The sequence below is a fragment of the Polypterus senegalus genome, chromosome 6, assembly GCF_016835505.1.
Source record: "Polypterus senegalus isolate Bchr_013 chromosome 6, ASM1683550v1, whole genome shotgun sequence".
Classification (NCBI taxonomy): Eukaryota; Metazoa; Chordata; class Cladistia; order Polypteriformes; family Polypteridae; genus Polypterus; species Polypterus senegalus.
This window is the reverse complement of record NC_053159.1, coordinates 39,287,061-39,299,944: the sequence shown is the minus strand read 5'-3', so window position 1 is coordinate 39,299,944 and position 12,884 is coordinate 39,287,061. Positions and strand designations below refer to the sequence as shown.

At 36.5% G+C, this 12,884-nt stretch overlaps 1 protein-coding gene across 2 annotated transcripts in view; it reads right to left on the bottom strand.

The window, feature by feature from the left end:
• Positions 1-2,728: 2,728 nt before the first annotated feature.
• The window catches only part of gtf3c3 (general transcription factor IIIC, polypeptide 3), a 74,194-nt gene continuing 64,038 nt past the window's right edge, over positions 2,729-12,884 (bottom strand). For both annotated transcript variants that reach the window (XM_039755887.1, XM_039755888.1), the window contains exons 17-18: positions 8,164-8,316; positions 2,729-4,543 (exon numbers count right to left, since the gene is read on the bottom strand). In XM_039755887.1, the coding sequence (XP_039611821.1) occupies positions 4,421-4,543; positions 8,164-8,316 (276 nt within the window). In that variant the 3' untranslated portion in view covers positions 2,729-4,420. The remainder of the gene's footprint in view (positions 4,544-8,163; positions 8,317-12,884) is intronic.

The window sequence follows — 12,884 nt, the reverse complement described above, 5'->3', positions numbered from 1 at the left end:
ATCCTGGACAAAAAACGTCTCCAGAGTGCTAAGGACCTCAAACTGGGCCGAAGGTTTAACTTCCAACAAGACAATGACCCTAAGCACACAGCTAAAATAACGAAGGAGTGTCTTCACAACAACTCTGTGACTGTTCTTGAATGGCTCAGCCAGAGCCCTGACTTAAACCCAATTGAGCATCTCTGGAGAGACCTAAAAATGGCTGTCCACCAACGTTTACCATGCAACCTGACAGAACTGGAGAGAGTCTGCAAGGAGGAATGGCAGACGATCCCCAAATCCAGGTTTGAAAAACTTGTTGCATCTTTCCCAAGAAGACTCATGGCTGTATTAGCTCAAAAGGGTGCTTCTACTAAATACTGAGCAAAGGGTCTGAATACTTAGGACCATGTGATATTTCAGTTTTTCTTTTTAAATAAATCTGCAACAATTTAAAAAATTCTTTTTTTGTCTGTCAATATGGGGTGCTGTGTGTACATTAATGAGGGAAAAAATTAATTTAAATGATTTTAGCAAATGGCTGCAATATAACAAAGAATGAAAAATTGAAGGGGGTCTGAATACTTTCCGTACCCACTGTATGTGTGTGTGTGTATATATATATATATATATATATATATATATATATATATATATATATATATATATATATATATATATATATGTGTATATATATATGTGTATATATATATATATATATATATATATATATATACACTAGCAAAATACCCGGCTTTGCAGCAGAGAAGTAGTGTGTTAAAGAAGTTATGAAAAAGAAAACATTTTAAAAATAACGTAACATGACTGTCAATGGTAATTGTTTTGTGACTGTTATGAGTGTTGCTGTTATCAAGGATGTGATTATCATTATTTCTTTCAATCAGGTTCGTATTCGGAGGATGTGTTGTGTTCAAGTTACATTCCGTGTTTGTCAACCGTTGTAAAGATAACAGGTTTCATTCATCGAAGTATTCACTACCCAAATCGGTACTCGTGAATCTAAGATGTTTAACAGGCATTCCCGGTATTAAGTTGTGGATTTGCCTGCGAATATTTAGCCGCAGCGTGTCTATAAACTTAATTTAAACTTAAGCTTTACACCTTGCTTTCCTATTGATATGTCTACAAAGGCTTGTTCAGCTTCAGAGGGTTGTTCCTTTCTTACTGCATCAATAAACAGCTTGTCTTCCTCTTTATCTGAGACATCACACACTGCATGAATGGGTTTACCTTTCCCAGTCCTGCAAACTTTAGCAAAGTGGTTCAATTTACCACATTTTTTACACGGTCTTCCTTTAGCTGGACATTTGAGTTTTTCCACCGTGTGCTTTATTTCCGCAGTAGCTGTACTTATGAATATGCTTGTATGTGTCACTCGCTTTATGTTCTTTTGCTGCCTTCTCAATTGTGTAATGCGTTTTTTGTTCAGCGCTCTTTGGAGCTCTTGCTTGTTGTCTGCGTACTGCGTTCACAGTCAGTTCACATGAGCCGCTCGGAGAACATGCATCGAAGGTTCTCAGCTGTGCTTGTGCTATCTCGTGCGATCTTGTGATGTCCACAGCTTTATTTAATGTTAGCTCCGACCAGGCACTTAAAAGTTTGTGCCAAACACTATTCTATTCCTGACCATCTCATCTTCGCTTGCATAAGCACAGTCCTTCACCAGCAATTTTAACTCCGTTACAAAGTGATCAAAAGTCTTGTTTATACCCTTAGGCATGACAAATGCCTCAAAACGGTCATAATAAGTTTTCAGTACCTTGGCTTCCTCCTGGGTGAGAGTTCATGTGTTAAAAATGTCTCTTCCTTTTTCCCCAGTCCACAGGAGCAGGTAGCTGCATTACTCACTCTCCTCTTTGCCTTTTAGCGGGCCAGAAAACATCAGCTCCATGTGCTGTCGGAACTTTTTCCATTCTCCCAGTCAATTCTCTGGATTGCTGCTGATGGACGGCCTTATATGGGCAGGCACTTAATTACGTGGGAGGTGTGGGTATGGGGGAAAGCAATATAGGCAGGCAGCCAACTACGTGTGAAGCGTGGGTATGGGGGATGCTGCAGGCTATGGCCGTATATACTGTATGTACGTAAGTAGGATTCAGTTATGACCATTACGCATAGAATTTCGAAATGAAACCTGTTTGACTTTTGTAAGTAAGCTGTAAGGAAGGAGCCCACCAAATTTCAGCCTTCTACCTACACGGGAAGTTGGAGAATTAGTGATGAGTGAGTGAGTCAGTCAGTGAGGGCTTTGCCTTTTATTAGTATAGATACATATATACATATATTATATATATACATATATATACACACATATATATTTACATTTATACACACACACACACAGTATATAGATGATCACAAAGGCAGCAGTATGTCTCATATCAGAACTATTAAACTATCAGAACTATTTACTGTATTAGGTGAGCTCACTGTTTACATATATGTTATAGTCACAAACACACTAAACAGCATTTGCTTTATTATGCCAGTATTTTATACCATCTGATTTAGCAAATATAGAAACTGATATTTCAGATTGTTTCTTTCCAAATGTATCAGAATTTTGTAAAGATTATGCTTATCACTTCTCATCCAAACATTTAAACCCAATGTTTAAAAAAAACAGTGAAATGTCAAAACAGCAATTACATCACATATTCAGCCATGGTATCTTTTTAGCAGGAAAAGGTTACTGCTGTCCTCTGCTGGAAGATATTGTTTACTGCTATTTTTTTTTTTAGAAATACCTTAATAAAGTTTACCTGTCGCCTGAGGAATTTTTGTTTACAGGTATTCTCTATAGTGCATATACTGTGTCAGAAGACTGCAGACTTGTTTACACGGGGTGGTTTTTAGAATCTTCAGAAGTGCTAAAGCACAGTAGAAGTTTTAAACTAAAATGAAGGTTGGTAACTAACAGAATGTAACTGCCAGGAAGCAATGGAGACTTTGGAAGATATTCTTATCAATAACTAACCTCCAGGATTTCCAGGAGTTAAAAAAAAAAAAAAAAATCAAAAGGTAATACTTACTTCAGCTATCTTCAGAGGCTTTACCATAAATGCAGCAGGCAGCAGACATTTTTTGAATCTTAACATTTTAAATAAATAAAATCTATTTCAATAACCAAAATCAATAACACCACTTGGTTACTGCTTGTGCTGATCATTCAAGAAGTAGTTTTCTTTGCTGAAGTCAGGGCTTGTTAAAAGTCAGATCATATATCAGAGAATAATGAAATAAGACCATGTGCATTCATTAGTCAAAGCAATTTGCTGATAACACATGTAAAGATAACATCTTGTCCTCACCTATCATACCTCAAACTTTCTCAATTTTCTTAAAAAAAAGGAGAAAGTGACAAGAGATAGAACATAAAACTGGCAGAAGTTAGCAATTTTCTGTCTCAAGATGGCCACATCAGACAGGTGGAAGTGCAACATGTCAAACAAGATTCATCACAAACAGATAAGAAACAATTGATTCTCTTGTGTGACACCCAAAAGCCTGCTGTTCAAAATAACTGATCACATATAAAATTACTTTTATTATTATCTTACAATAAGGACACAGCTAGGGCTCAGCCCCACTAGTGCAAACTAGTTTTTGTACATTACCTCTTTAAAACTTGTTTATGTTTGCATGATTATAACTAATTAAATTAAACAGGCAACAATATTTGGACACAGATCACATGGATTGAGAACCTTCTATGTAGTACACATTTGTATTCCCAATTCCAAATAAAAAAATGTATATATATGAATAAAGAAATTATTTACATACTTCAATATTCAATAATGAATGTTAAACATTCTACAATATAACACTATGTACAGTTAATTAATTTTTCTTCTAAAAAAGAGAAGAAGGTAGAGATTGGCCTCAAAGTAAATAAAATACTCAGAGCACACTTTATAAATGAAGCAACAGTATAAACGTTGGTAATCTGTTGATATTAAAATGGTAGTTATTAAGTGATTTCATTAATAAAGAAACGTTTTTTCTGTTCAGAAGGCAATTTTTCAATATGTACTATGTGCAAAAAAATTCTGTATGCAATACTGATAGGATAGGCCCCTACTTTCCACAATCACTGAATTGACTTATGCAAATCACACAATGGACTTGTGAACTGATTTTAATTGCCTAAAGCATACATACCACCACCCTTTAAATGTCCAGCCTTTATAACTCCAATTCTTTCAAGCAGCATATTTCCTTGATTTTTTTTAACAAGTTGTGCAATGTGGCTAAGTCCGTTCCACTGTTTTAACTGTAGTCACTTTTCATAATTTTCAAGTTGCCACAGTTTATAATGTTTCCCTTTACATGTCTTTTCAGACTGGTATGGTAAATCTTCTTTATATGGAGCAAAATTAGGTATCCAAAGCTCTCTGGCAAGAATGCAGACCTCAGCTCAAATAATACAATACTTTGTGATGATATGTCTGGCCATGTCAATATTTCCAGAATTCTGGTAGATAAGACTCAGATTGAAGCCAATTTCTCTGCACAGGTCAACCTGGTCCAGTTCGATACCCTTAAAATGATCAAGAAAGAAAGATGAGCTAATGTTGCAGTATTTATTTTCAAACAATTGTGTCCTTGTTGCTTCTGTTCATTTTATATATCTAATAGGTTATGAAATAATAAGACTGACAAGCTCTGTAACTCCATTGGGCCTCTTGGGCACAAAAAGCAAAAATGTGTAATACTCTGTGTAAACTCTTTAAGAATTGCATTTAATGTGTAAAGTAATTCTGGAAGTTAGTTTATAACCAATTGTTATTAACATCTGAAGTTATAAACTGCAATTTAATGAAAAAAATGATCAAATTAACATGTTTTAGATAAATAGTTTGCCATCTTGTCCATGGGAGTAGCTGACTTCTCGTTTTCATTTCAACTAATATATCACAACATATTTCAACCAGAGGGATTTACCTCTAAAAGAATTTAAAGAAATATTTTTGTATCCACTTGCGCAGCTTTCATAAAGAGATGATCATTATTTTCTGGCATTTAATGTCGATGTGGATCCATAGACAGCTTGTTAAGGTAGAGGTGGTAAGAGCAGGTTCTGTTTACAAGCTGTGAAGTCTTACATTTGACAATTGTTTTATTAAATACATATATAAAAATGTATTATTTGAAAGTGAAACTAAGTGCTCTTCAATATCTTGTTCGGAAATTACTTCAAATTGCTTGATTGTGTGGAAATAAACACATTTAATCTACATACTACCAAAAAGACAAATAATAGAATATGTGCAGCTATGGAGGAGATGCAATACTGCCATGTGGACACAGTGGTGGACTGATTTTTTTCATTGGCTGCACAGTTTAAAGAGTAAATAGACCCACTGTGATTTCTGAATACTTACTGCCATCAAGTTAGCTGCATTTTATATTATATATTTTAAAGTTTTTGTCTTCATTTCCAAGTGCTGTTCTATATTTTACACAAAAAGTAAATGGTACTACATTTCACTGAATTGTGTTATAAAAATATTGTTAAATGTTTTTTTACACAGCATCACAAAGTAACAATTTAAAATGCTATCTGATGGTTAACATTGATTTTTGAGAAGGCCATTTGTGATTCACAACATACACTAGATATTAAAGCAAGTTCTTTAGCCAAAGGTTTGTTAAAAAATAATAAACATTGCATTAAAACAAAATTATACCTTCATAATAATACTTTTGCCAGTTAAGTATCTTCAACCACAAATAGTACATTATACAGTTAACCAAGGAAACATGTAAAAGGAAAGTAAAGAAAGTAATTCTGATTTTCCCGAAAATAAAAACAACTGAAAGTCTCCTTTGTCAAGCTGGAAAACCATGCATAATTTTATAAAAAAATGTTATTTGTATATATAAAATGCAAAATATATCAATATATAAAAATATACTTAAAGCAGACAATAAACAAAACAGTGATTTGCTTAGCTATTAATTGTGTTATTTTCCATGTAGTAGGCATGAGAAAAGCTGCTAGAAGAATTCAATTGAAGGAAACTAAATAATTAATAGTGAATTAAAATTTACAACCTGTACTTTTACCTCTTCTAAAATGTAATTCCTAGTACATGTGCTATTGTGGTACTTCATATTATGGACATTCTTTGTACCAATAATGAATATGCACACCAGTAAAAAAAAAACTGTAATTGTTTCTAGCATGTGACATCTGTTGAGACTGCTTATGCCTGTTTTTGTTTTGAATCTACTGACTACTGAACTATTTCTCAACACTTGTTACATTATTAACTCAGAGTCCCAGATACAGAACCTATTTAAATGTTAACAGTGGAAATTCTGCTCAGTTCACATTTAAAAGGCAGCACTGCTACAAAGTTAAGGAGAACATTTTATGGTGTACTTTAATTGTTTCTTAATAATGAAAGATAAGTGAAGGAGCAGGACACTGAAGCTAAGAATAGGGAATTCTGATTAGGTGTGCTTCTGTCTTACTACTATTACATTTTTACTACTATACATTTTTGGTAGTATACAGTGGTGTGAAAAACTATTTGCCCCCTTCCTGATTTCTTATTCTTTTGCATGTTTGTCACACAAAATGTTTCTGATAATCAAACACATTTAACCATTAGTCAAATATAACACAAGTAAACACAAAATGCAGTTTTTAAATGATGGTTTTATTATTTAGGGAGAAAAAAATCCAAACCTACATGGCCCTGTGTGAAAAAGTAATTGCCCCCTGAGTCTAATAACTGGTTGGGCCACCCTTAGCAGTAATAACTGCAATCAAGCGTTATGCGATAACTTGCAATTAGTCTTTTACAGCTCTGGAGGAATTTTGGCCCACTCATCTTTGCAGAATTGTAATTGAGGGTTTTCTAGCATGAACCGCCTTTTTAAGGTCATGCCATAGCATCTCAATTGGATTCAGGTCAGGACTTTGACTAGGCCACTCCAAAGTCTTCATTTTGTTTTTCTTCAGCCATTCAGAGGTGGATTTGCTGGTGTGTTTTGGGTCATTGTCCTGTTGCAGCACCCAAGATCGCTTCAGCTTGAGTTGACGAACAGATGGCCGGACATTCTCCTTCAGGATTTTTGGTAGACAGTAGAATTCATGGTTCCATCTATCACAGCAAGCCTTCCAGGTCCTGAAGCAGCAAAACAACCCCAGACCATCACACTACCACCACCATATTTTACTGTTGGTATGATGTTCTTTTTCTGAAATGCTGTGTTCCTTTTACGCCAGATGTAACGGGACATTTGCCTTCCAAAAAGTTCAACTTTTGTCTCATCAGTCCACAAGGTATTTTCCCAAAAGTCTTGGTAATCATTGAGATGTTTCTTAGTAAAATTGAGACGAGCCCTAATGTTCTTTTTGCTTAACAGTGGTTTGCGTCTTGGAAATCTGCCATGCAGGCCGTTTTTGCCCAGTCTCTTTCTTATGGTGGAGTCGTGAACACTGACCTTAATTGAGGCAAGTGAGGCCTGCAGTTCTTTAGACGTTGGGGTCTTTTGTGACCTCTCGGATGAGTCGTCTTTGCGCTCTTGGGGTAATTTTGGTCGGCCGGCCACTCCTGGAAAGGTTCACCACTGTTCCATGTTTTTGCCATTTGTGGATAATGGCTCTCACTGTGGTTCGCTGGAGTCCCAAAGCTTTAGAAATGGCTTTATAACCTTTACCAGACTGATAGATCTCAATTACTTCTGTTCTCATTTGTTCCTGAATTTCTTTGGATCTTGGCATGATGTCTAGCTTTTGAGGTGCTTTTGGTCTACTTTTCTGTGTCAGGCAGCTCCTATTTAAGTGATTTCTTGATTGAAACAGGTGTGGCATTAATCAGGCCTGGGGGTGGCTATGGAAATTGAACTCAGGTGTGATACACCAGTTAGGTTATTTTTTAACAAGGGGGCAATTACTTTTTCACACAGGGCCATGTAGGTTTGGATTTTTTTTCTCCCTAAATAATAAAACCATCATTTAAAAACTGCATTTTGTGTTTACTTGTGTTATATTTGACTAATGGTTAAATGTGTTTGATGATCAGAAACATTTTGTGTGACAAACATGCAAAAGAATAAGAAATCAGGAAGGGGCCAAATAGTTTTTCACACCACTGTACATATTCATATAAAGAACTATGCAGAAAATCATTACGCATTTCCTACCTCTAGTTGTGTTGGTGGACAGGACAAAGCCTTCTGATAGTAGTGGATAGCAAAGTGAATCAGACCTAGTTGATGAAGAGCCCTTCCTATGTTGTAGAAGCTCTCCTGGCATGGCCCCCTTATCTCCAAGTAACGGTTTAGAAAGGCAAATCCCTACCAAAACAATATTAGAAACTTTATAGTAATACAAAGAAAATTAATATTGAGAAACATTTACACCTAATTCCAGTTATTCTTCTCAAAATTAGACTGTCAGGTTTGCCAATATTACAAGTGTAAACCTTACCAATATTACAAGTGTAACCTTTACCATAAAAATATTCAGTTTTCTTTATATCAAACTTGTAAATCATAAAACATTTATTTTTAAAGTGTGCAACAAAGATTTCCTTTACTGATTCCAGAAGAGACACTATAACCTGCAGTTAATTAACGAGGAAGCATAGTAAAGCTTTCATTAGATACAACATTAATCCTTATTATCCTTCCATGTATTTTCTGACCCACTTGTTTCAATTGGTACACTCAGACTCATTCATGTCAGGCCAATTAAGTATCACCAATTAACTAAAAGGCACAGCTTTGGGCTGAGAAAGTAAAAACTCACAAAGATCAGTCTTAAAGATGGATATATCAAAAGTGTAAAAAATAATCACAAAAAAATGTCTTTGAGGAAAGATGATCTTTGTAGCATTTTCTTTACAGTAGTTACAACTGCTTTAGTATTAATCAGGGGCATTCTAACACAGCAAACCAAGTTTATTTTTTTTTGTAAGTATCCTACTAAAAGTGCATTTCTAAAGTACCCACTTCATCGTCATAGAGTACAAATTATATCAATAGCTTAAAATTTTTAATATGCAATAAATTCATATTACATTTTCCTTAGTTAATTTTAGACAACACTGGGATATGTGGTACAATGTCCATAAAGTCATATCAAATGCAATGAATAAAATAGACACATCCATTGTCACTCACAAACATTATAAATATAATATATAAAGACACTCTATCAAATCACTCTCTACTTAAAACATATTAACTTTAAAACAGTTTTTAAAATAGCATGCCATGAATATATACCATATTAAACTACAAGTTAATAAATATGTTCCGTGAGTATTGCTTTGTATAGCTGAAAATTACAGGAAGATTAAATAAAAAAAGTTACAATGATTGTGACAGGAGGATACTTTTAAAATGACCTTGGAAAACTGACACTGCACAACCCTTGCATTCATTTTGAATTATTCTAAATTATAACAATAATAATGAAAGCACGGCTGCATCTTAATAAACATTAGAAGGAAAATAAAGAATAAATCTGAAGGACACAAAACAGAAGAATTCAAAAGGAATACTAACAAAAACATTGTAAGTCACCTCAGGATGTAAGCATCTCACACAAAAGGATTTGAAAATTAAGCATTCTGGGAAAAAAAGAACGGCATTACAATAAATAATGAACAACATATTGAACACAGCAGAGCAGCAAAATTAAAATGTTGTTGGAGACAGAATGAACAGTGAGTTGGTAACAACATAATAAAGAAATCATTTGGGAGTGAGAAGCAAAGTGTACTAATTCAAAAGTAAAACTGAGACAAGGAAAACTAGGACACCATGAGCATTTTAACAAAGGGCTAATGCACTGTAGAATTATGAATAAATTATCACTGCTTACAAACTAATATTTGTTTCGTAGTTTATGTAATTGCAAGACAAGGTTTCTGGTCAGTGTTACAAATAACATTTACAAAAAAATAACTTCAGAACTACAGGTTCAAGAATTTAACTGCTATTTGCTAAAGTTTTCATTGATTAAAGCAGTGTTTTGTATCCATAGCTCATGTTAAACTATTTCACTCTTTTATAGCAGGAATATTTAGAAGAATTATATATTTGTTGTTTTATTAAAGCCTATATTTCTTTGTAGTTAGCATATAATTTAAACATATTGGCCTTTATTCATTCTTCTTCAACAGTCATGTGAAAAAATAAGTATACTACATAAAATATCTTTTTTTAATATATACTGTATCAAGATTTTTCTTTACATTTACATATTTGCCTGACACTTTTATCTAAGGCGACATAGAACATTTATGATACAATTGGTTTCAGTTCTTTTGGATTTCCAATTAAAGCACAGGCAGGTGAACAGTGTTGCAGCAGAAATCGAGACTCATCACACCAGGCCATCATCTTGAGTGGACAGCTAGTTTAATATCTAACCCTATACTGTCTATGATGCTCTAGTTTAGAGACTAGAAGGGTCATTTAAAGACTTTCACCTGGTGGTACTTCATAGTAGATTTCAATGTGTTTTGATTGTTTTCCACGATGACCATGCTCATTTAAGAAATGCTGCATAGTTCAGCTGTACACCCCCCACTCCTTCCTCAACTAAACTTGCCAGCAGGTGCAAGCCAGCCATTGCTATGCCTTCCTGCACTGTAAGCATGTGGTTCTAGCTGTCAGTTTTCTTGGTATTAAAGATCTTGCGTTGATCTCCAGTTTCCCTTGACTGATATTGCTTAATGACAGAGTTTATAATTTATCTATTAGCTTTCCTCTTATCTTCTGCAAATGTTCTACGTAACCTAACAGTAAGCTGTGTCATAAGGTTTGTTATAATTACTCCTTTATTTGTAGGGTTGTTTTTTAGAAGTATGCATGCAATTGGTAAAGGGATAATTATGGAAAAATTAAACATACCACAATGTATAAAGTCTCTAATTTGCAACTAATAAACAATGTGTTTTTGTATTGTGCTGTGTTTCGTAGAAAGTTGATATTGAGGTGTTATTCTTTAAGGATCTTGGGCAAAGGTTCATAAACTATGGGTCACATGTTGTCTGAATTTGGGCCACTCAGATTCATGATAGAACTAACAGAAAAGGGTTGTGTCTGTTTTGCTAAGTGTCTTAGACAGACACACACACACACACACACATACATACATTATTAATCCCAAGGGGAAATTCACATACTCCAGCAGCAGCATACTGATAAAGAACAATATTAAATTAAACAGTGATAACAATGAAGGTATAACAGACAAACAATAACTTTATACAATGTTAACGTTTACCCCCCCACCCCCAGGTGGAATTGAACAGTCGCATAGTGTGGGGGAGGAACGATCTCCTCAGTCTGTCAGTGGAGCAGGACAGTAATAAGCAGTCTGTCGCTGAGGCTGCTCCTCTGTCTGGAGATGATACCGTTCAGTGGATGCAGTGGATTCTCCATGATTGACAGGAGCCTGCTCAGTGCCCATCGCTCTGCCACGGATGTAAAACTGTCCAGCTCTGTGCCTACAATAGAGTCTGCCTTCCTCACCAGTTTGTCCAGACATGAAGCATCCCTCTTCTTTATGCTGCCTCCCCAGCACACCACCACGTAGAAGATGGTGCTCGCCACAACCATCTGATAGAACATCTGCAGCATCTTATTGCAGATGTTGAAGGACGCCAGGCTTCTAAGGAAGTATAGTTGGCTCTGTCCTTTCTTACACAGAGCATCAGTATTGGCAGTCCAGTCCAATTTATCATCCAGCTGCACTCCCAGGTATTTATAGGTCTGCACCCTCTGTACACAGTCACATCTGATGATCACGGGGTCCATGAGGGGCCTAGGCCTCCTAAAATCCACCACCAGCTCCTTGCTTTGCTGGTGGTCAGTTGTAAGTGGTTTGAGTCGCACCGTTTAACAAAGTCCTTGATTAGCTTCCTGTACTCCTCCTCCTGCCCACTCCTGATGCAGCCCACGATAGCAGTGTCGTCAGCAAACTTTTGCACATGGCAGGACTCCAAGTTGTATTGGAAGTCCGATGTATATAGGCTGAACAGGACCGGAGAAAGTACAGTCCCCTGCGGCGCTCCTGTGTTGCTGACCATAATGTCAGACCTGCAGTTCCCGAGATATACATACTGAGGTCTGTCTTTAAGATAGTCCACGATCCATGCAACCAGGTATGAATCTACTCCCATCTCTGTCAGCTTTTCTCCAAGGAGCAGAGGTTAGATGGTGTTGAAGGCACTAGAGAAGTCCAGAAACATAATTCTTACAGCACCACTGCCTCTGTCCAAGTGGGAGAGAGATTGGTGTAGCATATAGATGACGGCATCCTCCGCTCCCACCTTCTCCTGGTATGCGAACTGCAGAGGGTCGAGGGCGTGGCAGACCTGTGGCCTCAGGTGGTGAAGCAGCAGCCGCTCCATGGTCTTCATCACATGTGACGTCAGAAGTCCAGGCCAGAAGTCATTCAGCTCACTAGGACGTGATATCTTTAGGCCTAGGGTGATACAAAATTTTTTCCAAAGCCTCAGGACTCTTCCCTGTTCCAGGCTCAGGTTGAAGATGCACTGTAGAGGACTCCCCAGCTCCAATGCACAGGCCTTCAGCAGTTGTGGCGGTACTCCATCTGGACCCGCTGCTTTGCTGGCACAAAGTCTCCTCAGCTCTCTGTTTACCTGGGCTACTGTAATTGTGTGTTGGGGGAAACTCTCTCCTATGCTGGTATCAGCAGAAGGATGGGTGGAGGGTGCAGTACTCCGGGGTGAGAGTGGGTTAGGGTGGTCAAACCTGTTGAAGAAGTTGTTCATCTGGTTTGCTTTCTCCACATCTCTCTCGATGGTGGCACCCCGCTTCAAGCTGCAGCCAGTGATGATCTTTATCCCATCCCACACTTTCTTCATGCTGTTATTCTGCAACTT